We start from the raw sequence: 16,991 nt of genomic DNA, 5'->3' as shown, positions 1-16,991 counted from the left end.
CACGCACACACACACACACACACACACACACACACACACACACACACACACACACACACACACACACACACACACACACACACACACACACACACTGTGTATGTGAAGAACAGAGCCATGGTGCTGCAAGTCTGGAACCAGGAGAAGCCAGAAACAGACTGAGAGACAACCTGGTCCCTGCTATCACCCTGATCTGAACCTCCAGCCAAGATCAGAACTGTAAGGTGGTAGATTTTTGTGGTTTAAGCCACTCGGCGTGTGCTGCTTGTGTTATAGCAGCCTGGGCAATCTAACACACAGCACCAAAGCAATCTCAGACAATACACAAACAACAAACTCCATGCTGTCCTAAAATAACATTGTTTACAAAAACAGATTGGCCCATGGGCTGTAGTTTGCCAACCCTTTTGTTGAACGTCTCATATAGGATTGTACCAAATTGCTTGCTCATTTCACACAGAATGAGTATACCTTCATCTGAATGAACACTGTACTTTTATGATGCATTTCTTTTTACTGAAGATAACCCATACACAATGAAATGCTGGATAATTTTTTTTACATACAGACATGTCTTTAAAATCACTATGGGGGTGCGAGGGGAGGATGGGAAGGGATGGGAAGGGGAAACAAAGGAGGAGGCTACAATGCTTGATAAGAAATGTACTCATCATCTTGCCCATGTAATTGTAACCCCTCTGTACAGTATTTTCACAATTAAAAAAAATCACTATGGGGGCTGGGAGTGTGGCTTAGTGGTAGAAAGGCTTGCCTAGCTTGTAGGAAGCCCTGGATTCGAGTCCTCAGTACCACAGCAACAGAAAAAGCCAGAAGTGGTGCTGGGGTTCAAGTAGTAGACTGCTAGATTTGAGCATAAGAAACCTCTGGGATAGTGCCAGACACTGAGTCCAAGCTCCAGGACTGGCAAATAGTAGTAGTAGTAGTAGTTGTAGTAGTAATAATAACAATAATAATAATAAATTACTATAGGGTTCTAAACTCTGCCCTCACTACAAAATCCTGCATACTTGCATGTACTCAGCCAGCGAGTCTCATCAATGGTATGGCTATTCCTAAGCCTTACCTAGAACCCTGTTAGTGAGTGAGCACATGGCTTTGCCATTTTCAAGTTATTTAACAAGTCCAAACCCATCACCCTCAAATACAGGAATGGATGTCTCAACCCTAAAATAGATAGGAAAACGAAAACAGATCACTCAATTTCCTGCCACACTCGCAACCTTATTGTCCGTCTTTCTTTCTTTCTTTCTTTCTTTCTTTCTTTCTTTCTTTCTTTCTTTCTTTTTCTTTCTTTCTTTCTTTCTTTCTTCCTTTCTTTCTTTCTTTCTTTCTTTCTTTCTTTCTTTCTTTCTTTCTCTCTCTCTCTCTCTCTCTCTCTCTTTATTTCTTTCCTTTAAACAAGAAAGGATAAAACAGTGCGGCAAAGAAAAATAAATGTGGCTGGAAAAACACCTAAAGATACTGCTGCAGAAGGACTCCCTATGGGAATGAAATGCTGGTAGGCTTTGTAGCCATGTTGGTCACTTTCCCCTGTTTTGTTTTGTTTTGATAACGGCTCCTGGTGAGGTTGGTCTCAGGCACAGCACAGCTGGATTCTGCAGCCTATTGTCTCAAAGTCTCTCCGTGTGAAGTTCTCCTGGTATTCAGTGTGTTCAGATCACCCCAGTGGGAACAGTAAAAGAAAAGCTGGGCGTGTGGTCATTGGTGCTGGCAATCTAGAGAGGAACTATGAAGGGAGAAACAGCCTCTCTGGACATACAGAAGCTGTCCAGGTATGGACAGAGAGCTAGGGGCGGTGGGAAGGCACTCAGCACGTGTGATCGGAGGACTGGGGTGGGAGGTAGGAAACATCTGGTGCCCAGCTGAGTCGGAATGGTGGTGTGGGCCTTAGGAAAGCTGCTTCCTCTATGGGGGTTTCTATTTCCTCATCTGTGATGGAGGTGGTCCTGGTCCTGTGGAACTGCTGGTCCAGCTGGGACGGTCTGTGATTCAGTCAGCCAGCACTCATCCTGGGTGATGGTTGATGGAGGAACTGAGCGTAGAAGGCACATGTGCCCTGTGGCATCTGCCCTCAGCCTTTGCAAGCTGAGGCGCCACAGCAATTGTCGTCATGGAGGTGGGGAGAAGTTCAGCTGTATGAGGCTGACCCCCAAGCCTCTTGATGAGCAAGGGGGAAGAGAAGGGAGCAGAGCTCTGGGGTCCCTTCCTTGACCTGAGCCCAAAGCTTTAATTTTTAATTTGTTTCCAATTGAAAAAAAAAGAGATGTACAAGTCGTTATGTTGAAAACGAACTTTACAACTTTGATGCGGGGGGCAGGGGGAGGGAGAGCGGGGAGGATTGGGTGGGGGGGCAGGGGGAGGATGGGAAGGGGAAACAAAGGAGGAGGCTACAATGCTTGATAAGAAATGTACTCATTATCTTGCCCATGTAATTGGAACCCCTCTGTACAGTATTTTCACAATAAAAAAAAAGAAAAAGAAAAAAATTATCCTGTTTTTACAAAGAAAAAAACATAAACTGCATAGGCTCTAAAAAATGAATTTCATAAGGCAAGGACTTTGGTTAAGACACCTATGTTTCTGAGATTCTTCTCTCTTTCTCTCTCTCTCTCTGCACAAAACGGAGCTGCTGACACTTCTCTCAGAGACCTGCTGGGATTCAAGTGATATTATGTAAGGAACTTGTGTGCAATGGCTAGCGCATAAATGAATGCCTAAAACACATAAACACGCGCCAATCCAATTGAGAGTTTACAATGGAGGGGCTCACACATCGCATGCCGCTCGTGTAATAAATCCAGCCCTTTACCTGGGTTACTTCATTTATTCTAACAGTGCAGGGATTGGTTTGTTCCCCCACTGTCTGCGCCCCTGAGTGTCTCACAGGGAAACTGAGGCACTGGGCATTGAGATGACCCAGCCTCTAAGTATCCAAAGCAACATTTGAATTTACATAAGCTAAGGCCAAAAGTCACAAATATAACCTCTGTGATCCAGTCCCGGGCTCCCTAGAACTTGAGGGTTCATTGAGGCAGCCCTGTTACTATTTTGGAAATCATGGTGAGGATGGTAGCTATAAATCAAGCCAGATGTTATGAAAGAAGCGGTACAGATGAGACAGGATAGCCAAAGCTCAAAGGTTCTGACGGGTTATTGAACACCTGTCTCATTTCATTCTCCATACCTTGGGGAGATTGTTGGGTATTAATGGTTATTGCTATGTTTTGTTGCCATTATTTTTTTTTTTGGTGTTGGGAATGGAACCCAGGTTCTGAGCATGCCAGGCAAGCAAGTGCCTTTTGCTGAGTATCAGCCCCAGCCCCAGCCATAATTTTTTTCTTGTGGGATGCAGAGTGAGAAGGAGGCAAAGGCCACGTTCGCTAGAGCCAATTTGGATGGAAGGCATTTGGGCTATCTGAGCTGTGACTGCTGGAGACAGAGTGATATATTGGCCTTCAGCCTGGTAATTGGCAATCCTGTGCCTCCGTGAAGCGCAGACCAAAGACCAGCACTGGAGGGACTCGCCCTTCAGATCAAAGCAGCCAGGTGAAAGGGGAGGGTCACAGGCGAAGAGACCCGGGCAATCTCTCTGATGGACATTTCCTATCCCCGTTTCTTCAAGAGAAAATCATCTTTTTCATGCTTTCTTCAGCTAAGTGCTTCTCCCGCTGGCCAGCAGGGAGGCCCAAGGTGACCCTGGAGCCTTGACAGGTCTGCCTTTGACGAGACCCCTTGAAGTTAGTACCACCTGGCCGCTTGCACCCCCTTGAACTCTGAGACAAATAACACGACAGGAACACAGAGGAGGATGGGACGGAACCGAAGCCCCAAGTGCTCCATGCTGACTGAAAGACACACCCCTTTCTTCCCCCCTTCCTCCACTCCTGTCGCCCCCACCCCCACCTCACACACACACACACACCAAGGGGTCAGGAACGGTGACCTCTCTGTCACCAGCAGACCTCAAGGAACAGGAATGATTAGGAATGACAGCAATTAGAAGGACAGAGGGGGAGGGAGCCCTCCTTTCTGCCAATTAGCAAAGGAACTAAGCTGGATTCTCACGTGGGCCTGGTGCTTTTGAGCTCGCTGGCTTCCTGTTGGATGTTCGACAACTCTGGAGAGCTGTTGGGATCAGAAGTGTGCCCATCTGACCTCATTACATCAGGAGGTCCTCATCCCTCCCGGACCCGCAAGACATCTTTGAAAGATCACTCCAAGCCCCAAGACTGTGGACCAAGGATCTGATTCCCCATCCACACAGGGAGACGGTGCTCCGGGGTTGAGGCGTGGTCCCCTCTCCGAAGGGGGACTTTGTAGTATCCAGAGGCCTGACATTTCCTAATCAAAAGCTTCCGGTTTCAGCTCCTCAGCTCCTTAAGCGTGTTTTCGGATGCTCTCTGGGGTCTCAGCACATTTAAAGGCTAATTATATAGTTAAAGTTAATTATTCATTCATTAACATTCAAGAAGCCTTTAACAAGACATTGGCTCGTTTTGATGAATTAATGAAACCAGAGTGGGCCTGTATGTGTGTGTGTGTGTGTGTGTGTGTGTGTGTGTGTGTTTTGGAGGTTTCATCTCAAGTGTTACAAAAAGAAAGGAAGGAAGAGACATCTCTTTGATGGTAACTGAATATACGTTTTTAAGGTCATGTCAAAGCCACCTTGTGCGGGAGAGGCATGGCTGGGTGCTTCAGCTGCTCAGGCACCTCTGGGCAGCCGTGGAACCGCAAGCGGTGCTGCGGTGCTGCCCAGCGCGATACAGGAGGCCTCTGCAGAGGACCTCTCTCAGCTCTGGTTTCATCATCATTGATGGGGAACTGGTACCCTTCCTGCAGGAGCCCCTGAGGGATAGAGAAAACTGGAAGCAAAGGTGCTTTGTAATTGCAGATCCTTTGAGATTCAGGGGCCCGTTGGTCAATGATGAAACCATGCTGCATAGAGGCAGTGGTGGGTGGGTTAGCAACAGACTGAGACACTAGGCTATCCAGAAAGTACCACTGGGCCAGGACAACTTCTGGCAGTGCCTACTTAAGAAAGAGCTGTCCAAGTGGTAGAGCATGAGCCTTGAGCTGAATTGCTCAGGGACAGCTCCCAGGCCTAGAGCTCAAGCCCCACGACTGACAAAAAAAATAAAGAGAGAGAGAGAGAGATCTTTCATGCGATTGTTTCTAACGTATTCATAAGATTATGTCTTTGTTGCTTTGTATGTCCTTCCCCCATGGTATAACCCCTGCTTTCACTATATATGATGTTGGTGTATGTGGAGGGGAAGGGAAAAAACAAATCGTTAAAACAGGGATACAGGAGGACCTATTGCAACAATGAGATGTACACGTCGTTATGTCGAAAAACAAACTTTACAACTTTGGTGGGGGGGATGGGGGGAGAGAATACGAAGGGATGGGAAGGGGAAACAAAGGAGGAGGTTACAATGCTTGATAAGAAATGTAATCATTATCTTACCCATGTAATTGTAACCCCTCTGTAAAATAATAAAAAAAAAACTAAAGAAAAAAAAAGAAAGAGCTGTCTACTTCAGTGGATTTTGAGTTTGTGAATGCAAACTCTCCATTCTGACTCTGAGTTTGTGAATGCAAACTTTAAGATCAAAATTATACTGGCATTGATTAATTTGCACCAAGGAAGCATTTTCCAGAGTGAACCCCATTAAGCTAATTTAATTCCTAGATCGATGTCTTGCATAGCATAGTTAAATTGTTTCCAATATTTTTCCCCCAGAAACTATTTTCACTGGAGTCAGTTCTTTTCATGTTTATATTTTACAAAGATTTGATTCATTGATCAGCATTTGGGGCACAACAAATTTTACTAATTTATAATTTCTACCATTTTGATTTTTCTTTTATAAGTTATTATTTCCACCAAGTGCAATTCTCCTGGGTCAGCATCATGCAGAGATACAAGACTCACCAAGAAGACTCCAGTCAGCTATGGATTTTTGTTCAATAACAAATTTCACCCTGTGTGCTTTTAGCTGTTTCCAATTTAATTTGGGTTGATTATTTCCATCAGTAATACTCAGGAATAACTGGTGGGTAATATTTGTTGGTTTTTTTTTTAACTGTGAAAGCTCTGAGTGGTTTTGTAAGACAGGGACAGAAAAAGGCAGAGAAGAGGAGAGGATGGGAGAGAGAGAGGGCAAGAGGAGGAACAGGTGCAGACAGAAGCAGGTGCCAAGGCAAAAGGAAAGATGCAGGGATATGGAGACATCAAGAATAAGAAAGAAAATGAGTCTGTGAGACTCTCACCTCCAAATCACCACCAGAAAACCAGAAGTGGTGCTGTAGCTCAAAGTGATAAAGCACTAGCCGTGAGCAAAAGAGCTCAGACACAATATCCAGGCCCTGAGTTCAAGCCTCATAACTGACCCCCCCTCCAAAAAAAGGGAGAAAATGATGTAATGGATACAAATGAAGAAAAAAAAAGAAATGGAGCAAGACAAGACAGGAAAGGACAGAGGTACAGCAAGCTCTGAGACAGACAGACAGATGATGCAGGAGATGGGGAAGCATGGAGTGGAAAGGGAAAAAAAGAGCAAAACTAAGACTGGAATTGGGGTGCGTGCACACACTCTATACCTATCTGCTACTCTAAAAATAACAGGGAAGGATACAGCAACTCGTTGTTTTGTTTCTGAATGGACCATATACGAAGAGTGAGGAGATCCTGCAATGCAATCTCTTTGTTTTTAGGTGAGGAAATTCAGGCTGGGAAGTCTTTGGATATGCTACGGAGACAATGACTCCAGACCCACCTACAGTCTTCCAAAGCAACGCTCCTCCAAGGAGCCATGACCTGTTCCCCACGCCATTCTCAGGGGGCCATTGGGGATGAGGGGTAGGGAGCAAGCAGGGGTCTGGAGACTGGCTTGCTTTGGGAAGTGGGGTAAGTCTGCATTCTACACAGCCTGGGTGGCCCCATCTGGCAATAGAGGAAACAGTATCTCTCATAACGCGTCCAGCTGGATGAAGTAACAGCTACCAATCAGTGATGGACAATAAGGCATTACACGAACGCTTCTTCTCTCTTCCCCCCATAACTCACATGGTGGGAAAGCATGGATTTCTTCCGGAGTATTCATTTCCTGTGCAGCTCATTCAGTGACGCTGCTCATGGTTTGCGATCAGAGCTTACTGGGCTCCAGCAAGTTCCAAGTGGAGCATTATTTTCATCAAGGATTCTCAGAAATCGGCCCTCTGTTCAGACACTTCTTACGTGTTTACTATGCACCAGACACGGCGTTCTCATCGAATCTGCACAACACACTCCTAAGTGAATGATTCAAAATGTGTCACTTTTTTTTTTATAAATGGGAAAATTGGAGTCTGAGAGGCAAATGACCTGGTTCCAGATCTCACTGCTAGACACACCAGGGGAGAAGGACCAGGAAGTCTGGGTACTAAGCCTTGAAGAACACCTCATCTTGGGACAGGCTCTGGAGAACTCTCTATACCCTGGGACTGAAAGACAGGCCCAGAAAACACAAAACTGAAAGAGATACTAAGAAAAGAATATTTGTCAAAAGTCTAAGACTGATCACAATCCCATTATGCATCAGATGAAGTCCTTTCCCTACGCCCATTTATTCAATGCTCAAAGCATTTTCAGGAGATAGGATTTCACAGACATGGCGAATAGACTCGGGGAGATGATTTCCTTTGGCAAAGGCTACAAAGCTGAACGTGAAATGTGGTACTGCTCACAACCAATGTCTACACTCTGCAGGAAGAGGCTGCTCATCAGCCAGGTAACTGAACAAATCAACCAAGTACGTGGGACAAAAGTTTTCAGTCGGGCACTGGCGGCTCTCTCTTCTGTAATCCTAGCCACTTGGGAGGCTGAAATCAGAAGGGTCACTGTTCCAGTCCAGCCTGAGAAGAAAAATGTTTGAGGCTCCATCTCAAATGACAACATTTCATTTTTTCTAACGGTTGAATAGTACTCCATGATATATAATATATATTATACACATGATATATGTATACATTATTGAGTGTATTTTTTTCTTCATCTACTCATTGGTGCTTAGGCACACTTGGCAGATTCCAACAGGGGGGTGGCGATTATAAACAGCATGGCAGTAAATATGGGTGCAAATGCCTTTCTTCTAGATTGATTTATTTTCCTTCGGAATATATGTCCAAGTGTGTCCTAGTGAAGTCATCCAGTCTGTCTATTTTTAACTTTCTGAGGCGGTGCCCCAGAGGAATGTTTTTTTTTTTTTAAACTGTGCTGCTTGTGGTTCAGTTTACAACACAAGAAACTCATCTACCCCCTGGGCATTCGATTCTCTTCCTCACATCTGTGGAAGGAGTAATGATGCCTTTTTTAAAACAGTATTAAAGGTTTTGGTGGAAGAAATAAAGAGACTTGCTTTTTTGCTGCAGTTGTGAAAATAATTCTGATTTCACAATGTTTCAGGAATGGTTGTACTTGTTACTTTGTTTAAGTTAGGCTCAAAGCATGGGCTCTGGAGCAAGATCCACCCTGGGGACTAAGTGAAACTTTCCACCCCCACATCCCCAGTTGCAGGGGGGAAACAAGGAGGGCCACCATTTCTCAGGGTTGTTACAAGGGTTAAGCAATGGACAATGGAAATGTATTCATCTATCAAGAAGAAGAATCTTAACATCCTTTTCAGGGAAATGCACAGACCTGGAGAAAACTATGTTGAATGAAGTGAGTCAGGCTCAGAAAGACAAATGCCATGTTTTTTTCTCTCCAATCTGGAAGTTAGATCTAAAATATAAACGTGTGAAAGTGCATGAAGAGGACACATGTACATCAATGCATTCAAATGGATTAAAGCATGCTATACACAAGGGTGGATTTCCATGGTGCAAACTCTTTGAACAATTAACAGACAGTTTCACAAGCATGAGTGGCAGGAAGCAACAACAGGTCTTCTGTGAGGGGGTGGAGGTTAAGGGAAGGGAGGTAGATGAACGGAGAAATGATGGTTATTATACTCAAGGCACACATGTGAAAATGGAAACAGGTAATATGAGGGGATGGATGAGGGTGGATAGATGGGAATGATGGAAAGAGGTGACATGGATCAAGATACTTTATAAAATCATACAAATAAGTTAAAAACCCAAGGTCATGCAGAAGAGCCACCAGAAAACTACTCTCCCATAAGTACATCCCCCTCACCGCAAAAAAAAAAAAAAAGTTACCTGCTAGTTAGAAATACCTCAGTTTCCAGAGCAACTCACGTAGCTCACATAAAAATGCAATAAAGTGAACTTCATATAGAGAGACAAAGATACCTGAGTTTGCAAATGCAGAGGTAGAATAGTGCTGTAGGGGAGGGCAGTGGGCAGATATTCAGACCCTACACTTCCACCATTGCTAAGGGGGAAAATCTCGCTATATTAGCCTGTGACTTAGCTAGCAGCCTAAGCAAAAAGTTGATAAGAGTTGCATCGTCAACAGACAAAAGCAAGCCCTAAAAGGCAGAAAGTGATGCTGTTTAGAGTACCAGAAGTCTGAAGGATGAGAGAAAATGACATCGGGAACAAACTGCCTTGAGAGGATGCTTGGCAAGTATTTTGAAGAATGACTATTTCTTGGATGGCCCTTTAATGGTAGTCAAGGCACGGTGCGAGTTCAATGAATTAATATTCCTCCGGCTCAATGAAGGATCTCCGAGCTGCTCGGAGCCAATCCCACCGGGCTGTATAGATTTAACTGACAAAAGCAAAAAGACAGACTCATGTAAACCATAGATACATGTCAACAAATGCAAGGAGTTAAGGGGAGACAATGAAGGATGAGGCTCAATGGACACATTTTTATTACTATAAGTAATACCTGGGCCGCTGAAAATTCATTACATGGAAAAGGATATAAAGAAAACCATAATCCAAATCACCTAGCAATATCTCAGTCAACATATTTCAGCGTATTTCCTTTTCGTCTCTTTTTTTCTTCTTTCATTCTCTCTCTCTCCCACCTCTGAATTTACAGAATCTATGATTGCACTTTATTCAATTTCTCCCCCACCTCCAGTTTTCCTATTTTAAACACGTCTTATGGACGGCCTTGCAAATCCTTTAATATCATTTTAATAGAACTGAACAGGAAGTAATTCCAAGGACAAAAAAAGAAGAAGAAAGATGCTTCTGCTCCTGAGTTTTTATTAAAGAACAAAATAAAGCATTTCCTAACTCTGTGATGTGGTAGCAATTATTTCTGAGCTTTATTTGCCGTGTAGGGGTAGATCTTAGAAACCAGGTCATTGTCCATCTGATTTGCTCTGGAGATGACGCTATTCCATTTAGAATGCTGATGTCTGTGCCTGCCTTCGAACTCAGCAGCTGAAAATGAACCAGCCATGCTTGATTCTGTCTGACTGATGAAATATAGCAAATAAAACTCAGCTCAGCAGCCTTCTGGAAAAAGAACTGCTGTGTACAGGAACTATCCCTCAACGAGGATCTTTCTACGCTCCAAGCCTACCTTTATCTTTGCAATCCCATTCCCCTGCACCGCCTTCTCTGGAGGACAGAAATGAGGCTGCTGTGATTTAATCAACCCTCATACCAGCAAACAAACATGATACATACAGCACATGTGGTAGAATACACACATGTACTGCTGCAATGCGCACTTTATTCCACGAGTTTCTAATTCTCCTCTGAACTCTAACCCTCCCCTACACAACTACCCAGCTTCTGTACCCTAGTTGGGAGCAAGTCTGACCCCTACAATATCATTCCTTCACTAAACAGCTTCCTGGGTAATCAATTTGCTTTTTTGAGCTTTGGGCCCTTCATTTCCTAAAGGGGATAATAATGGTCCCCAGCTCAGAGGAGCATTAGGCCCAAATTCACAAATTGTGTGGTCTCCACAAATGCAGAGATGCTTTGGGAGCGTGACAGTGCTGTCCATGGGTACTTCCACTGGACACACTGTAGGTCCAGTGGGCATAACTCCTAATCCTTCCTCATTCTCATCCTGTCCACTCCAGAGCTCTGTCTCTCGCTACATTCAGCAAATTAACCTCTCAAAGCCTGTGGGTCACAGATAGCTGAGTCACTGGCCACCGATACAAATGCGTATTCCTGACGCCATGACTTTTGAGAGCTTGTGCTCACGACTGTAAGATCAAGGCTTGATTTGCCGGAAAGTCATTTCTGATACGTGCCAGGAGACGTGGCCTCCTTTCTCCTTTTGTTTTTTATAGACACATCAAGGACAACCTGAGCTTTGTAAACAAGTGCTTGTCACTTACTCACAGGATAACCTTCCTTAGAATTAAAACAACACACACACACACACACACATGCATGCATGCACGCACACACACACACACACATGCACGCACGCACGCACACACACACACACATGCACGCACGCACGCACGCACACACATGCACGCACGCACGCACACACACACACACAAAACTGTATAAAAAGATGCTGCCGATGCAATGACTGAAATATGAAAAGGAAAACCGCAGAATGGGAGAAAATATTTGCAGATCATGTATCTGATACACCCAGAAGACACAGAGAACTCCTGAAAAATACAATGAAATTCAAAACTGGACCAAAACTTGGGGAGAAAACTTCTTCAAAAGAAGGTATACAAAGGACAGACAAGCACAAGAAATGCGCTCAACATTATGGTGCTACTCATTAGGGAGACGTGAGTCAAAAACCATGATGATCTACCACTCCAAACTCACCACGATGGCACTGCTGAATAAAGCAAAACCACAAAACAAGTATGGAGAGACTAGAGCCTTCATGCACCGTTAGAAAGGAATGGAAAGTAACAACGCTGCCCTGGGAGCCAGTATAGTGGTCCCTGGAAAACTAAACAGTAGAATCACCTTATGGTCCGCTGATTCTACTTTTGGGTACATACTAAGAACAGATCAAATCAAGGACTCAAAGGGATCTTAATTCACCTATGACAATAGCAGCATTATTCAAAAACTGCTGGAAGTTAGAAGCAATCCGACTGTCTATGTAAGGATGAGTGGATGAGCAACAACAGTCTGGCCCGTATGGTAGAATATTAGTCAACTTTAAAAAGGGAGGAAATTCTGTCCTAGGTTACAAGCAAGGCAGACCCCGAGAACACGGCTTGAATGCCTTGTGGTTCCATTCAAGTAAGGGGCTTGGAAATAGTCGGAATCACAGAGACAGGAAGTAGAACCGTGGTTACCATGGACTGGGGAGGGGAGAGGACACAGAGTTCTGGTTTAATAGGTACAGAGGCTCAATCTGACAACATACAGAGGTTTTGGATACCTAGGGTGTAACACACATGAAATAAGGCTTACCAAGAAAGTGTGAGGACTTGAATCCAAACCCCAACACGATCTATTTTTCATATGCCTCTCTCTCAAGCAGATTTTTTAATTGAATTCCTTTAGGATCACTGCTATCAAATTTTAGCATGTCTCAAAAAAATCACCTGGCCTGAGAGTAGAGGGTGAAAAGTGAGGATTCTCAGGCTCCATGGCTAGAGACAAAGTCCTGTGGTAGGCTCGGGCATCTGTCATGGGATTCAGGTATCGATGGCCCATTGGCCAGCAGCTAGACATTGGGATTTGGGATATTTTTCCCCCCTAAATCTATTCCTGTGAAATTGACAGTAGCTTATGACTTTTGACAAAGTAAGTGTTTGATGCAAATAAAAGAATCTCAAAGCTATTTCGGAGATCAAACAGTTCATCCCTTTCATGTGTTAGATGGGGAATCTGGGGCTCGGAGAGGCCAGATAACTTGCTCAGAGCTACGGGGAGTTCTGACGGAGCCATGACTCAAAGCCAGGGCTCTCACCCAACCAGAATCCAAAGGAAATGTGGTTGTTTCAGATGGAGGCAGATAGGCAAAGTGGAAAGGAAACTCCACTGCTCATCTTCTAATATGCTTTATGACTCTGGAATCATACATATGCATTATGTACTCAAATTTTAATTTAATTAAGTTAATTTATTTAAATAATTAACGGGGGACCTTGTTACGCAGGCCCATGGTTTCTGCCAACATTAACCCCCTTGAAACGGAATCTCCAGGGGGTGCACTACTGTGTGCTCCCTAAGGGTGTGGAGTTACTTCCTAAAGAAGGGCTCACACCCCTTTAACTCCTAAAGTAACAGTATGAGTGTAGAGTAAGTTACCACCTGCTCGAGTTTTTTTTATGGTGGATGCCATAATTACCATATGCCTACCAGAAAACAACTTGCACATTGATGGTTTCCATTTCTCTAATCTTTTACTAGTATGATTATATTTAAAAATGGGAAAAGAAAGAAATCAACCCATGTTTGAGCACTGGGTAACACATTGATGAGAGAGAGCCAAGAAGCCTTCAACTGCCATCTCCCTGACTGTCATCCACACTGTGTTTGGATTAAAAGAACTAGAAACAAACAAAACCCACATTCGTGGTTCAGATGGACAGTCATCAAAAACTGGTCTTTTCTGGTATTGTACCTAGTAAAGTTGAAAACACACATACCTAATGAATGACCCAGCCATTTCAGTCTTATGAGTATACTGAGAAGCTAGGTTCTGGTGGGTCATGCCTCTAATCCTAGCTATTCAGGAGGCTGAGATCTGAGGATCGAGGTCCAAAATCAGTTTGAGCAGGAAAGACCAAGAGACTCTCATCTCCAGTTAACTGGCAAAAAAGCCAGAAGTGGAACTGTGGCTCAAGTGGTAGAGCACCAACCCTGAGCACAAAAGATTGAGGGACAGTGGCTAGGCCCTAAATTCAAGCAAGCCCCGGGACTGGCATACACGTACAAACACAAGGTTGGATGAAGAAGATGGCCGGATGACAGTGTAGAGATTAACAACCAGGTGGTCAGTGGTATGAAACCATCAAGCATATTTCATGTTTGAGAAATTTTGTCTTGTAATTTTTGTTAGGCTTTCATTTAAAATCTAAAATAGGTACAGGTCAGTGGTAGAGCACTTGCCCAGCATGTACCACACCCTAGATTTGACAGCAGCCTTGAAAAAAAAACCTGCAAGTCTGAATGAGCATTGTTTTGGATGAATTTTACATAAATCAATTCCTACTTAAATACTCTCCTGGATGCTGCTGAAGGACCCAAGAGATTTCAAATGGGATGGAAGGATAGAATGTTCTCAGCCAAGATCCCCAGGGAGTGAGGGGAGATCTGGGCTCAGTGGCTTACGGGGACCCCCACATCTCCAACCAGACAAAGCAAGCAGCAGGAAGAAAGCAACTTCCGTCACACGCCCGACTCAGGAAGCCCTGACGACCAAAATCCTCGTGAAAAGTTAATTTTCTAGATAATCAAAACTTCTCTCATTAAACAACTCTTTCATTTAAAATGAAATCATTTTTAATGGAATCCTTTCTAAATTGTATTTCACACATCCCTGCCTTCCTGAAGATCCACGGAATAGAATTTAACCTTTCAACAAATGACAATAACAATTAGGTACCATCTTCGTAGGAGGCACTACCCAAAATGCTTCGGAGCAAATTTTCTCCCTCAGTCGTCACAGAATCCCGATGTATGAAGTCCTGGCATTGTTCCATGGTGAAACAACCACCATACAAGATCACACAGCAAGCACTGGAGGCGGGAAGTTGCTGCAAAGCCTGAACTCCTTTATTCTCCCTACAGCCCCGCTGACGAAGGACATGTACACTACCGCATGAGGCCGATGCGTGGACGAGAACACTTGCTGTACCTCTTCCCCTCATGTTGTTTGTCTTTCATCACTGCCTCCCGGCCCCGGGTCCATGCATGGTGCTGGGATGAAGCCTCTTGCATGGTAGACCAACGCTGGACCACTGGGTCACGCCCCCACCTCACTCCACCACATTTTACCATTAGTTTGCACATCCCACTCCAAGCTATCACAAACCCCTCTCCTCAGAAAGAAAACTCTACTCCTACCTGAAATCTAATACCAAGAACTTTTGTTTTTCATTTCTTTGGACTCTCAACCTTGTTAGATCTTTCTATTGGGCTTAAAATAGCTCATGGAGTTAGAACAATCTTCTGTATTGGCTTAAGAAACCCCTCTGGTTCTCTGCATTCTCAAGTGTCCTAGATTTGTCTTTTGTTAATGTGGCTCTGAAGGAAATCTGGGATGTTCATCAGATTAAGAAAAACAGCCCTCCCTTCCTTCCTCCCTCCCTCCTCCTCCTCCTCCTCCTCCTGGATCCATCTGGCCGCGGTGGCTCTCCAGAAAATACTACAGCAGCGCAGATAAGCACCAGGCCTGCAGAGAGTCCATTTCTGTCGGGTTTATCAGCTGGCAGGCCTGCCGAGGGCAAAGAAACCCCATCCTTACCCCGTTTTCAGGCTGACCAAGGCGTCCTCCACTCCCTTCTGGTTGAATTTGGTCATGTACTGATGCATATACGGATAGTTATTCCGAATGTTTCTCTCTGTACTCCCATTAGGCACTGTCCCGAATCGAAAAGGTGGGGAGTAGTCATGAGGTCTCTGAAACTGGAGAGAAGAGAGAGATACAGAGACGGAGAGACAGAGATGAAGAAAAACAGGAGGAAGAGAAGAAAAAAATTACCAATCATTTTTTTTCCAATGACAGGAGTTAAACACACATGTATTAGTACAGGACAGCAACTCTATGTGTGATACATATATACATACATTGGCACATATATACATGTATGTGTACATCCACAAATATGTACATGCATGTATACACATGCATGAGGCCTATGTATATATGTATTGAGTGCTCTCCATACATATAAATGTGTATGTGTGTGTGTATGTATGTATATACATGTGTGCTTTCCTTGTATATAACCTGTTAGGTTTGGAGGCCCTGTTCCTAGCTTGGTTGGTTGGCTCAATAGATACTTGCTGGATGAAGCTTGGCTGGGCCATTATAGAGACAAGCGTAATGTAAGGCCCACAGTCACTGCTCAGGAAAACGTTGGCTGAGTTGGAATTAAGGTTCTACACGGGCCCATCCCTTTATCCACTTTTGCTGCTGTTGTTGTTGGTTGTGGTGCCTGAACTCAGGCCTGGGAGCTGTCCCTGAGCTCTTTTGCTCAAGGCTAGTGCTCTATCACTTTGAGCCACAGCGCCACTTCCAGTTTTTGAGTGGTATTTGGAGACAGGAGTCTCTCAGGGACTTTTCTGTCTGGGCTGGCTTCCAACCCTGATCCTCAGATATCAGCCTCCTGAGTGACTAGGATTATAAGTGCGAGCCACTGGTGTCAGGTTCACCATGTTGTAGTTGTTGCTATAATCCTCACAACACCCCTGCCACATGAACACTCTGTTTTACAAGAGGGAAAATGGAGGCTCAGAGAGGTTACCTGCCCTATTTAACATACTACCAAGCAGAGGCCTGGAATTCTAATCTAGGTGGCCTAAACACAGGCAGAGGTCTTAATTCTATTACTCCTCTGAGACCAGCACTGAAGACCCTCATCTTGGTTTCATATGAGGATCTGGGGGAGCTGATTATGGTAGCACATTTCTGTAATCCCAGAACTCAGGAGAATGTGGCAGGAGGCTTGTCAGCCTCGGATACATAGTGAGACTCCATTAAATAAAAACACAGAAAGGAAGCGAAGGAATTGGGAGAGGCCGCAGAAGGGTATGGACACCCGAGCTGCAAGCCAGAGGTCTCTCCAACTTCCATCCCAACAGGAACCGCTGGAGGCTGTAGCCACGTTTACCCCAGAGGCAGATCAACCGGACACATCACTCTCGTTCCCAGACTCACACTTCGTTTCCCTGGTAATTAAAATATCCAGTTGGAAATCATTTTCCCTCACTTGGGCATGCAACTAGCTAACAAGTAACTGTAACTGGACTTGAGCGGTGGTATAACTTGTACTGGGAGAGAGAGAGAGAGAGAGAGAGAGAGAGAGAGTGTGTGTGTGTGTGTGTGTGTGTGTGTGTGTGTGTGTGTGTGTGTGTGTGTGTGTGTGTGTGTGTGTGTGTGTGTG

General features: G+C 44.4%; 1 protein-coding gene across 2 annotated transcripts in view; it reads right to left on the bottom strand.

Annotated features, from left to right (window-relative positions):
- The window catches only part of Grin2a (glutamate receptor, ionotropic, N-methyl D-aspartate 2A), a 280,661-nt gene that overhangs the window by 34,209 nt on the left and 229,461 nt on the right, over window positions 1-16,991 (bottom strand). For both annotated transcript variants that reach the window (XM_013011440.1, XM_013011441.1), the window contains one exon: window positions 15,350-15,510. In XM_013011440.1, coding sequence (XP_012866894.1) covers window positions 15,350-15,510 — 161 coding nt within the window. The remainder of the gene's footprint in view (window positions 1-15,349; window positions 15,511-16,991) is intronic.

Source organism: Dipodomys ordii, unplaced genomic scaffold, assembly GCF_000151885.1.
Source record: "Dipodomys ordii isolate 6190 unplaced genomic scaffold, Dord_2.0 Scaffold14, whole genome shotgun sequence".
In the NCBI taxonomy this organism is placed as follows: domain Eukaryota; kingdom Metazoa; phylum Chordata; class Mammalia; order Rodentia; family Heteromyidae; genus Dipodomys; species Dipodomys ordii.
This window is presented reverse-complemented; position numbering and strand designations above follow the sequence as displayed.